This window comes from Sphaeramia orbicularis, chromosome 11, assembly GCF_902148855.1.
Source record: "Sphaeramia orbicularis chromosome 11, fSphaOr1.1, whole genome shotgun sequence".
Lineage (NCBI taxonomy): Eukaryota > Metazoa > Chordata > Actinopteri > Kurtiformes > Apogonidae > Sphaeramia > Sphaeramia orbicularis.
Window position 1 is genome coordinate 11,448,301 of NC_043967.1, and position 13,196 is coordinate 11,461,496.

The 13,196-nt window shown below is 36.8% G+C and overlaps 1 protein-coding gene across 1 annotated transcript in view; it reads left to right on the forward strand.

Moving 5' to 3' along the window:
• The first annotated feature begins 9,103 nt into the window (after positions 1-9,103).
• Positions 9,104-13,196, forward strand: part of galnt12 (UDP-N-acetyl-alpha-D-galactosamine:polypeptide N-acetylgalactosaminyltransferase 12) — a 34,381-nt gene continuing 30,288 nt past the window's right edge. Inside the window, exons 1-2 of the mRNA XM_030147592.1 lie at positions 9,104-9,889; positions 10,855-11,024. Of these exons, the coding sequence (XP_030003452.1) occupies positions 9,531-9,889; positions 10,855-11,024 (529 nt within the window). The 5' untranslated portion in view covers positions 9,104-9,530. The remainder of the gene's footprint in view (positions 9,890-10,854; positions 11,025-13,196) is intronic.

The following is a 13,196-nucleotide window of genomic DNA, read 5'->3' on the forward strand; positions in this document are numbered from 1 at the left end:
ATTAGCACTGGAAGAGAGCACGGACGTGCAGGACACAGCGCAGCTGCTCATTTTTATTCGTGGAGTTGGCGCAAACTTTGAGATGTGTGAGGAGCTGGCAGCCCTCCAAAGTCTCAAAGGGAGTACGATGGGGGAGGATATTTTCGGCAAAGTATGCCAAACCATGGAAGAGTTGGACCTGGACTGGTCAAAGCTTGCCAGCATCATGACTGATGGGGCTCCTAGTATGGTGGGCGTGACTCGGGGTCTAATAGGACGCATGAACCGGGAGATGGAAGAACGGGGTCTCACCGCCCCGCTACAAGTCCACTGCCTAATTTACCAGCAAGCACTGTGCTGCAAAGTGTTGAAGTGGGATTCTGTCACGAAGGTTCTGGTGTCATGCATAAACTTCATCAGTCCAAATGGACTTAAACACAGGGAGTTCCAACAATTCCTGTCTGAACTGGAGTCTGCGCACAGCGATCTGCTGTACTACACAGAGGTCCGATGGTTGAGCCGGGGCAGAGTTTTGAGGCATTTTGAGCTGCTACCTGAAATTAACGCATTTCTTCATTCAAAAGACAAAACGGTCCCAGAGCTGATCGACCCAGAATGGAAATGGCACCTCGCGTTGATGAGAGAGAGAGCTGCAAACAGCGGTGTCTACAAGCCTACTGGAACCTACAAAAGGATTATAAGGAAGGAACACAAGAACTTTGAGAGACTGCTCATATGAGTCATTTAAGTAAGAGATTCTGCTCTGACAACTAAGCTGAACTTTTACCTGTTAAGACTGTGCACGGCATAACAGAAAGTTAATGTTCCATGGACTTTTTTTCTGTGAAGAACCCAGAGAGAGTTATTTGATTTTTTTTTTATTTCATAAATAGTGTAATTTTATTTCAGAAATAGTGTTATTTATTTCCTGACTTTTTTCTGTGAAGATCCCAGAGAGGGTTATTTGGTTATTATTTATTTCATAAATAGTGTTATTTATTTCAGCAATAGTGTTATTATTTATTTCCTGACTTTTTTTTCTGTGAATATCCTGGAAAGGGTTGTTAATATTTGGTTATGTGTGGCTTTCTGGAAAACAATAAATGTTTATGTTTAGGCACCCCTGCGAACGTCACACTTTTTGTGTTACAAACTGACTCCGGCCCCCCATCAGAGAAGGGAAAAGTTATGTGGCCCTCACAGGAAAAAGTTTGGGGACCCCTGGTCTACACTCTTTCCTACTGTAATAAAACTTATATTTATACAAAGTGAAGGTTAGTTTTTGTTCAGTGGCTGGATTAGTGTGTATTAGTACAGTACACTACAGATGGTCCAGAATGCAGCAGCACGTCTGGTCTTCAATCAGCCTAAAAGGGCATGTCACCCCCTTACTCATTGAGTTACACTGGCTACCCATAGTTGCCCACATCAAATTCAAATCTTTAATCCTAGCCTACAAAATTCCCAGTGGGTCTGCTGCTCCTACTTAGGTGCACTGATAAAAGCTTATGTTGCCCCACAACCACTCCGCTCATCTGAGGAACGTAGTCTGGTGGTCCCCAGACCTTGTACAAGACAATCCAGGCTCTTTTCATGGGTCATTCCACGTTGGTGGAACGCCCTACCAAGTGCTACAAGAACAGAGGAATCCCTGCCTATCTTCAAGAAGCTCCTGAAGACCCAGCTCTTCCGAGAGCACCTCCTATCCTAACACTTTCAAACATTCCATCTTAAATATTCTAATAAGGTTTTTCCCAGGATTATCACAGATTCTTACAGTATTATCTCTGGACCTGCTGCGGTGGTCCTGCCTCTTCCCTGCCCTCATCATCACCACTCACTTATCCTCAGCTGCCTCCATGTGTCTCCCCCTACTCCCCTTTCCCCCAGTCTCTATCTCTATCGCTCTCTCTTTTTCTCTTTCTTTACTCTCTCTCTTTAAACCCAACTGGTCAAGGCAGACGTCCATCCTCCAGGAGTCTGGGTCTGCTCCAGGTTTCTGCTGTTAAAGGGAAGTTTTTCCTCGCCACTGTCACCAGTCACAAGTGTTTGCTCCTGGAGGATTCTGTTGGGTTTCTGTAAATTGGCTTAGAGTCTGGTTTTTGACCAACTCTATATATAAAGTGTCATGAGATAACTTTTTTTGTGATCTGGCATTATATAAATAAAATTTGATTGATTGAGTGATTTAATTGGTTTTCCCCTGTAAGTCGCTTTGGAAAAAAGCGTCTGCCAAATGCATAAACATAAACATAGTAGAGCTATACTGCCGCCATTTTGGACTGAAGATGGCTGTAAAAAAATGTGTTCCAAGTTGCAGAACTTTGAAATGGGGCCATTTATTGTCAATAAATATGGACTTGATATAAAAGTATGGATTTTATGTCAAAAATCAAGTGTCACAGGTACTGAAGCTTAAAGTGTACCAACCATACCCAGAGTACTAAGTATTAGATTATGAAAAAAGGACCACCAGATCATTTATTAGATGGTGACCAGAATAACTACTGAAAAAAAAAAAAAAAAAAGACTGACTTACTATTTTAGAGTGAAACTAAGTGTAAACAGATGAGACCCAGGTATTTTTTGGAGCAGTATCTAGTGGCCATCAGTGGTATTACAGTTTAATGTACTTGCTTATTGGGTTCATTTGGAGACAAAGTCCTTAAACCTTGATTTTAAACCAACTAGGGGCAAAATTATGACCCTTGCCACATCTTACCCCAATAGTAGACCATTACGACTTCTCAAAAACCACAGATTTGTCTTTTTTTGTCAAATCTCTGTGTCTACACTCTGTCATAAAACTTATATTTATACAAAGTGAAGGTTAGTTTTTGTTCAGTGGCTGCATTAGTGTGTATCCGTAGAGCTATACTGCTGCTATTTTGGACTGAAGATGGCTGTAAAAGAATTTTTCCTATCCATCTGCATCTGGGATATTGTTGCAGAACTTTGAATTGGTGTCATTTATAGTCGATAAATGTGGACTTGGAAAAAAAGTTTGGATTTTATGTCAAAAATCAAGAGTTACAGGCACTGAAGCTTGAAGTGTACCAACCATACCCAGAGTACTAAGTATTAGATTATAAAAAAAAGGGGCCAACAGATCATTTATTAGATGGTGACCAGAATAACTACTGAAAAAAAAGAAAAAGAAAAAAAGATTGACTTAGTATTTCAGAAAGAAACTAAATGTAAACAGATGAGACCCAGGTATTTTTTGGAGCAGTATCTAGTGGCCATCAGTGGTATTACAGTTTAATGTACTTGCTTATTGGGTTCATTTGGAGACAAAGTCCTTAAACCTTGATTTTGATCCAACTAGGGGAAAAATTATGGCCCTTGCCACATCTTACCCCAATAGTAGACCATTACGACTTCTCAAAAACCACAGGTTCATCTTTTTTGTCAAATCTCTGAGTCTACACTCTGTCATACAACTTATATTTCTGCAAGGTGAAGGTTAGTTTTTGTTCAGTGGCTGCATTAGTGTGTATCCGTAGAGCTATACTGCTGCCATTTTGGACTGAAGATGGCTGTAAAAAGTTTTTTCCTATCCATCTGCGTCTGGGATATTGTTGCGGAACTTTGAATTGGTGTCATTTATAGTCGATAAATGTGGACTCGGAATAAAAGTTTGGATTTTATGTCAAAAATCAAGAGTTACAGGCACTGAAGCTTAAAGTGTACCAACCATACCCAGTGTACTAAGTATTAGATTATAAAAAAAGGGGCTGTGTTTTATTTGATTGTGTTTCATATTTTCCTGGTTGTCAGTTGTATGACAAGCAGAAAAGACAATAACTTATCCCCAAGGCGCATCGGCCACCATCATTTTGTTTTCCTGTTAGTGGGCCATATATTCGCACTATGAATATCTGTTGCATGGAAAATGTTATCCATCAAACCGCTCCTAAATGAAAACGCCCTCATGCATTAACATCAATATTGTGTCTGTGACAGAAGGACAAGCTCAGTCTAGTGTGGTATATTACAACACTCCGGCTGACTCCATGCCTTCCCGTGTCTCTTTTGTGCTTTTCACAATATGGGTGCTCAATCAAACAAGTATGCCACTCAAATTACCTTCTGGCCTTGTAAGATCACCTTAATTATTTAACATTTTAATTTGCTTAAACATACATTTTGTGTCAGATTTCATCTTTGGCGTCAAGAGTTTTTATTATTAGTTTCACATGACTGACATCTGGTTTAATATGAAATAAGACCACCAAGGTCCCTGGGTCAAAATTATTTCAGGTGGTTTACCCAAAACACAAATTTAAGTCCTGTTAGGTCCAGTTCTGGAGTGTTCTGGTTGGTATATCGCAGACTGTTATACAGGGTGTATCAAAAAAAAAAAAACTATACATTTTGAAAAATTACCCCCAGTTCTGCATTTGATAATTTTTGGAATTTTCTTTTATGGACGTCGGTAGGTAGGGGATTGGTGGATATTTGTGCAAATTTACAGATCCAGGTTTTCATGTATGAGTGAGCAGGGGCAAATTGCGCAATCCAAATTAAAACTGGTTTGCTCTAAGTAGCGGTCAAATCCAATCAACAGTCATGGGAGGGGATAATGGGCATCCATCTTGTTTTCCACAAAATTGCCAGGTTACAGCATTAACACTTTGGCCACCATATCAATTTCATTTCTTTACCCATGGCAGATGTTCCTGCCTTTCAAAGTTAATTCAACTTGTTTAGGCCTGAAAATGTCACTGAGGACAGGCCAAGTTAGAGTTAAAGTATTAATGCTGTAACCTGGCAATTTTGTGAAAAACAAGATGGATGCCAATTGTCCCCTCCTATGACCTTTGATTGGATTTAAATCCCACCGCTACTTCGCGCAAACCAGTTTTAACTTGGATTGCACAATTTGCCCCTGCTCACTCATGTATGAAAACCTGGGTCTGTAAATTTGGACAAATATCCACCAATCCCCTACCTACTGACATCCATAAAAAAAATTTCCAAAAATTATCAAATGCGGAACTGGGGGTAATTTTTCAAAATGTATAGTTTTTTTGATACACCCTGTAGTATGGATTTACAGTGCTTGGAAATTCTATCTACATCCATAGATTTAATGTTTAACAGTTTCAATGTCAGTGCTATAAACAACCTAGAAGAGGTCAATAAATGACCCTGCAACAATCACAAAATCTAGTAGTGGTAGTTTATTTGGTTGTTAATTACTTTAAACAACAAACAAAAACAACATATCCATTGTTCCATATACAGTGCGACCGAAAGGGTTTAGGCTGAAGTAAACACTTATTTTGCCTAACCCGATTTACAATTAACACAATGTTTCCACAAGAAAACAAACATTAGAAAAAAAAAAAAAAAAAGATAATTTCAGTGTAATCATTGCTAAATATATAAAAGAAGAGAATACATATTTAATTTAATTCAGGTAAATCATGTTCTTATCTCAACTACCAATATTGATCCTAGTCTTTTAAACAAGTATTTTCTTTAGTCCATCCTGAGCTCAACATTTTTGAATAATAGTTAATTTGTACATCTTTTTAACAGTTTTAATTGTTTTAGACTGTTTTAATCCATCTTCCAGGCCATTCCAAAGATTAACTCCTCTAACGGAAATACATCTAGGCTACTTTCTTTTATTTGTTCTTGCCTTAGCTTTTTTTTTTCTTTATTAGAAATGCCACTTCCTCATGGAAACAAATACATGCTGTGTCTTAGAGATAAGGCTATTTATGTCATAGAATTTCCTCTTAATGATTTACCCAAGGTGACATTAAATTTCCATCTTTATTTTCGTCAAAATGCTAAAATTAATAAACAACACTTCCGGTTCTGCTGTCTGGATTTCTAAATAAAAGCACAGAAAATGTCAAGATTTGAAACAAATCAGAGGAAGTGATTTAAATGTGGACTAAATCCTAATAAATTGGTCTAAATCTTAGAAATGAATGATTTGTCCTAGACTATGTTTATTTTCTTGGTGATTTTGTCAGTTTCCGAGTATCCAGATAAAGCTAGATTCATACATCCTCACAATCAGAAATATTTTCCTCTAATCCTGTTCTGAAATAGTGGCATATTTTACTTCCCTGGTGATGTCCTACAGCTCCATTCTTTTCTCTGGTTTAAAGACTCTCAGTAAAAGGCAGCTCTACTCTACTCAATTTCTCCAAAAACAGAAAATGTTCATATAATAAATCAGCTCTATACAGCCTTCCCCTACAATAACAACATTCATGCTGTTTTTCCATTTCTACTTTCTCTTTAAGTATTAACATATTACATATATTTAACTTATTTATACATGATCTAAGTTGTAAAAATGCTCTTAGACTTTATTTCCCATATACAGTGTTTTGCTTTTTCTCTGGTCATGATAACCAAACAAAAGGGGAAAAAAAACAATTTATGTGCTGGTATCCTAACAAAAAGATTTCTTAAAAATCTAAATAGTGATTAAAATATTAATATAATAAATTATTTCAAACTTACAACTTATATAATAAATAATAAAATGGCACTCCTTACATTATATATGAGTTTTTTTTCTGATTGTTACATCTTTATTGAAGGGAAAATAATTTATATCAAGATTCAAATTTATTTGTCATTTCAGCATATAAAATACACAGAAATGAAGCATTGTACTCAGATCCCAATTGTCAGGAGCATTTAGTAAATAATATAAAATATTGATAAACAACAATACCCCCACCCCCACCCCCCCCAAAAAAAAGTTACCTATAAATAACTGAAATTATTTCTAAAGTGCACAGCAGTAAAGTGCCAATTAAAAGTGCATTCCGGGGCTCACACTATTTTCAAACTAACCTTGGTGAAAGGCAATGCTATGCTGAGTAACTGGCTGTGGTACATGGTTCACAGAACGGCCTGGATGCAGAGGCCGGCTGTTCTGTCGAGCCAGAACACTGGACGCTGGAGCCACACCTGGCACCTAGCCCCATTTGAGCCCCGGGGCTCAAAAAGACTTCTCACCATGCCCCACTGTGTTTGAGCAGCCTATTACTGCACAAAAGTTAACAGTGACTACAATTATTACGAACAATTATCTGTCTAAGAGACCTGGCTCTGCTCTTTCTAGCTTGTGGGTTGCCCTCCAACATGGCCGGGTAAACATAAATCACATGACCCGTAACATCATGTGGCATCGGTCTATTATGTCGTACTCGGAGAAATGTTCATCGGAAGTCTGGACCTTATATGTGCAAATGTCATGACGTAACTAGTTATAAATGCAACAAATTAAGCAGAAATTAAAACAGGTTGTAGAAATCCACTCGATTTTTGCCAGAATGAATATAAAGATAGCTTTGCATCACCTGGAGGGTTCAAATTCAAACTTTTTCAACTATTAGGGTCCAAATAGGCAAATAAATGTCCAAAGACTAATACAAGTGGATTTAACAAAATATGACCCCTTTAAGGTATATGTTTGTTCTATCTTAAATTGTTGGTAAGTTGGATATAAATGTGTTGAGGACTGCAGTGCACATATTGTTTGTAGATGTCATTTGACTTGTTTGTTGATGTTTATAGATATTTTTTATATATCCTTTTACTTTTATACTTGTTGTGGTTTCTGGATCTGGAATAAAGGAGAAGTTGTCATTATCAGACTTTTTTACAATTTTTTTTCAGCTTTTCAAATAATCACTTAATCGATTGGGGAAAAAACAGACAGGTTAATCAAGTACAAAAATAATCAATAGCCGCAGCTCTATACTTCATTTTTTTTGTGCAGTTGTCATAGAAGTGCCAAATAATTAGAGATTAAAATTGTTTTTGTACCAGATCATAGACACGTGTATTATCAAGACGGATGAAAAATTACATAATTAGAAATAGATAAATTTTAAAAAGCATGCAAAAGCATGATTGAGCTACTAGATAAATAAATAAATATAAAAATATGGTAATAAAAAATAAAATATAAACATTTATTTATCTATTCATTTATGTATTTATTTGTGCATTTACGTATTTATTCAAGTACTTATTTAATTATTTATACGTTTATTTCTGCAGTTATTTATTTATCTTTTTATTTATTTCTAATTATGCCATGTTTTTTCCCCTCATAGTCTGGTTAGCCTAATAAAGCAATCCTACTTCAGAGTGGAGTAAGGACACTCCACTTAATTTACATGTATTCTTTTTCTCTGACAAAATGGACATACAAATAAATAAATTAATACATATGGAATTACATAAATAAATACATAAATAAATAAATGTGGAAATGCAATAATACAAAAATAAATTAAATACATCAATTCACAAGTATATAAATAAATAAATACATTTCAAAAAGCATGCATGAATGAATAAATAAATAAATGAATATAAAAGTATGGTAATAAAAACATAAAATATAAGCATTTAATCATTTATTTGTACATTTATTTATTTATTTATTCAAGTACTTATTTGTACATTTCTGCAGTTATTTATTTATATTTTTATTTATTTTTAATCATGTCATTATTTGTCCCTCATTAAGTTCTTCATTTTATCATGGGGGTCTGTGGGGACTGACACGCCTTAAGCGGCCACGAGTGGAACTGCAGTGTGTTAAACATTAACTTCACTTTTCAGCCGTTTGGCAATTAAGTCATTTATTGTGAAAATCCAACACCGGACACCTTCTTCCTGTGTCTTTAAACTTGACATGGACTCAAACTTCTCAAATCAAGTTCACGTAGACATAGGTCGCAACTACTGGACGTAAAAAAATGTAGTTTTTTTCACGAGGTACGTAACTGCAACTGAGCAACAGAGACAGGGGCTGGATTTAACACTTTATAAATACTACAGACAAGTTGTGTCCGTTACGTTGAAACGCGTATTTTTGTGAAAGTGAAAAGTATAGCTGAAGCGGAGGGGCTTTTTGATTTGACCAAACTAGCTAGCAACATTAGTTTCCTCTTCAGTGTGGGAGCCGTGTTACGTACCTACCGGTGTGCTAACTAATCCGGTGATAACTAATCCGGGTAGGGTAATCCTTTTTTTTTGCATCTCACCATTCACGAGAGTCGAGGAGGAAGAAGAGGAGGAGGAGGAGGAGGAGGAGGAGGAGGAGGAGGAGGAGAAGAAGAAGAAGGAGGAGGAGGAGGAGGTGGAGGAGGTGGAGGAGGAGGAGTGTCCAACTCTAGCCACCGTTAAGATAAAAAACACTTGTTTTATCAAGTATCACACCAGTTGCATATTTAGCAGTAGAAGAAGAAGAAGTAGGGGCAGAAGTAGTAGAAGAAGACAGAAATAATAGAAGAAGACGAAGAAGAAATTTAAGTAGTAGTAGAAGAAGAAGAAATTTAAGTTGTAGTAGTAGAAGAAGAAGGAATTTAAGTAGTAGTAGAAGAAGAACAGGACTTTGTGTTTAAGTGTTTTGGCTTGAAGGAATGCGGGACAAAGCTGAAGTTGTCGAAGCTAGTGAAACAGAACCGGGCTCGGTTCGGCAGTAGGTGCCCGTGAAATGCTGCTTCTCCTGGCATGAAACTCCAACTTTATACCTTTAGAGAGGAAGCGACACGATGGCAACCTGCGGAAGAAGAAACCGACCCAAGTTACTCTTCTTCCTTTTCGGAGTCACTTTAGTGGGATATTTAATTTTCTCCAGACATAACTCCCGGGACGTGAACGTGACGAATCGACGAGAGGTCCCCAGAGGAGGAGGAGGAGAGGTGGACGATGAGGAGCTGAAGAAGCCCGTGTATGAGAAGCCCCCCTTAGATTTAAATGCCCTGGGGGAAATGGGCAAAGCTGTCAAACTGAATCTGAACGAAGAGGAGAAAAGAAAAGAAGAGGAGAGCATCAAAAAGCACCAGATTAACACTTATGTCAGTGACAGGGTGTCACTCCACCGTAGGCTGCCGGAGAGATGGAACCCACTGTAAGTAACCGGTCCGTAAACGCACCATATACCAACTGTGGATCATGTAGGAGGGGGAGTCTTCTAATTTTGGTCACATGTTTTTGTTGATTTGCACATTGCCAGTTGGATAAGACAAAATTAGATAAGATAAGACTTAAGGGAAGATTGGAAAAAACAGAAATATATGCATGTGAAACATAAAATATAAAGAAAGAAAAATCTGCTATTCTATATAAATTTAGATTTAACCCATAAAGACCCAGTGCTACTTCTGTGGCAGTTCCCAAATGAAATTTTCTCTATTTCTACCTTTCTTATCTGATTTATCACCAATTTTTTTTTTTTTTTTTATAAGATTATCCTCTATATTTTGCATTTTTTGGTGTAAATCTTGTACTTTCCTATGTTTCATTTACAGATCATGCAGATGTTAATGGAAAATCAGAGTAAATTCAAAGTTAATTACATCAAAACAGAGAAAAGTAAAGAAAAAAATAATTTTTCAGCAAAAATATTGATAACTAAATGTAAAAACAAGTGTCTCCATGCTCTGTCATTGATCCCATTTCACAGGTTTTACTGGTGAATCAATGTTGTAGAAGATGATGGTGTTTCCACATTTACTACGGAGCCTCTGAACATCCAAATGGGTCATATCTGATGACCATGAAAAGATGACAAACTGTATTTTATACCAATTATTTACATGGATTGATAGGATTAATGGATCAACAGGTATTGAACAGTTTATATCTTTGGATGGTTTGTGTTGCCGGTGGCTATTTGGGTCTTTATGAGTTAAATTTAAGTATTATATACATATTTACATCGTGGTTACACATGCACATGGTGTGATATGAGGGGGGGGGGGGGGTGTTACTGAGAACTGTTGTAAAGTGTGATGGCTGTGGGGAGAAATGACCTGGATGTTGATCTCATTCACCCTCTGTTAATATAATTTCTTCCTCCACCTTCTGTTGCAGTTGCAAAGAGCTGAAGTATGACTACAGGTCTTTACCCACTACCTCAGTGGTGATCGCTTTCTACAATGAGGCCTGGTCCACCCTTCTGAGGACGGTCCACAGCGTACTGGAGACATCCCCGGACATCCTACTTAAAGAGGTGGTCCTGGTGGATGACTACAGTGAAAGAGGTACGGTCGCAATCTGACAGTAGGGATGTGTAAGTGAAGTCTAAGATACGAAGACAGATGATTAGAGAAGCAGCTATTGAATGTTTTCTTCATATTCAGTTAAATGATTATTTGAATAGACAAAAGAAAAGGAAAAATTTGAGAAAGAGATATCTGAAAATGACAACTTGTCTTTTATTCCCAAACCAGCTGAAACAACAATCACAAAAACTATACAAGTTAAAGGATATATGAAAAATATCTACATAGAAATAACAATAACAACAGTATAAAGTATATATAAAAATATCTATATATGTAAAGAACAACAAACAAGTCAAATGATGTCTACCAACAATATGTGCACTGCAGTCTTCAACACATTTACTATCTTACTAACAACTTAAGCTAACATACTAACATACAACTTAAAAAAGATAAAGTCAAATATTTTTAATGTTTGTGCGAAAGTTTAAAAGTTTAAAGGAGTAACTGATGGTTACGATGAAGAAACGTGAATATAGACATTTCCTGCCTTTTTGTCCTCGTCTCTTCTGATCCTGGCATCATGTGCATCACAATAAGCGACTGTGAGAAAGACAACAGTAGAACCAACGATGGATGACGGCGACATTAAGGAAACTTAGCTTCGAATCACAACAATTGTAATCGAATCATTCTTTAGTCACTCCAAGTTAATGAATCGATTAATTGTTTCAGCTCTAATTCTGATAAATAATAACGCTTTGGTCAGTTTCACTTGATAGTGGATAGATCTAACAGCCTATTGCACTGAAGAAATGAGTGCGGAACCTACAAAGTGCTACACATGGGTAGGTTTTCTGTTTGGAAAGTAAATCCCAGAGCTGTGGTAAAATTACTATGTGGTAAAAACAATGCAGAGGGTCTGTACAGTAGCTGGTTCACAATTACAGGTACACTGCTTTTGTTTCCACTTCTGTATGTAGCCATTGATCCGTAACATGTCAAGGGAAAGTTGAAGGGAGCTATTGAAGAGTTGCAAAAAAAAGAAAATGCAAATTAGGCACATTTCTGTAAAGTTGTTTGGAGCAAATAAACTGGACTGCATTGTGTTGCTGGATCGTGGTGATATGGGCTGTGGTTTACATGACTAATACATAAAGTAGAACAAGAGTCTTGTTTATCCAGGAAGATGTTGGAGATCAGCCAGGTGAGTTAAGTGTACACTATTTCACATTTTTGGTTTGAAAACGACTAACAACAACCTTAAGTAAGTTTAATAAATTGTTTTAACTTGGGGGAGTTTGGGGTGTTCCATAAACATTTTCAAGTGTGAAATTAAAAAAGAAAATGTATTTACAGAAACTCATGTCGGAGTTTGCCACAGACACACAAACACACATGGGGTGGGGTACACTCAGTGCGCCTCATAAACTTGACATCATTATTCTGCATTGTAAAATATGTGGGCACTGCCTAATTCCATGTTGCATTTAAGTCTGCCTTGTAAATCCGGAAATCTGTAGTCAAATGGCAACAAACATTGTTTAACCCATAAAGACCCAGTGCTACTTTTGTGACGGCTTCCCAATGAATTTTTCTCTCTATTTAACCTTTCTTAAGTGATTTATCACCATTTATTATAATATTATCCTCTGTATTTTGCATTTTTCACTGTAAATCATGTACTTTCCTATTTTAATATCCTATATTTAATTTAGATGTTCATGAGTGAATTCAGAGGCTATTATATCAAATCAGAATCAAATCAAGTTATTAACTGAACATCTCCATCCACTGTCATTTATCAAACTCCATGGGTTTTATTGGTGAATCAGTGTTGTAGAGGATGACTGTGTTTCCACGTTCACAATGGGCCCTCTGAACGTCCAAATGAGTCATATCTGATGACCATGAAAAGATGACAAACTGCATTTTGCACTAATTATTTAAATGTATTGATAGGATTAGTGGACCAGCAGATATTAAACATTAGAGATCAGTAGATATTTTTGGTTGCCAGTGGATGTTTGGGTCTTTATGGAGTAAAAAACGATGTTCATGACTTTTCTCCTCTTCCTGTATTTAAATAGACAGGCCTGCATTTGTCATTACACCGAGACAATGGAAACACTTCCTCATGTTAATTTTCTAAAGTGTAACCAGTGAACCTGGTTTTTCCAGCTTTTGCTCATGAATCAGAATATTCTC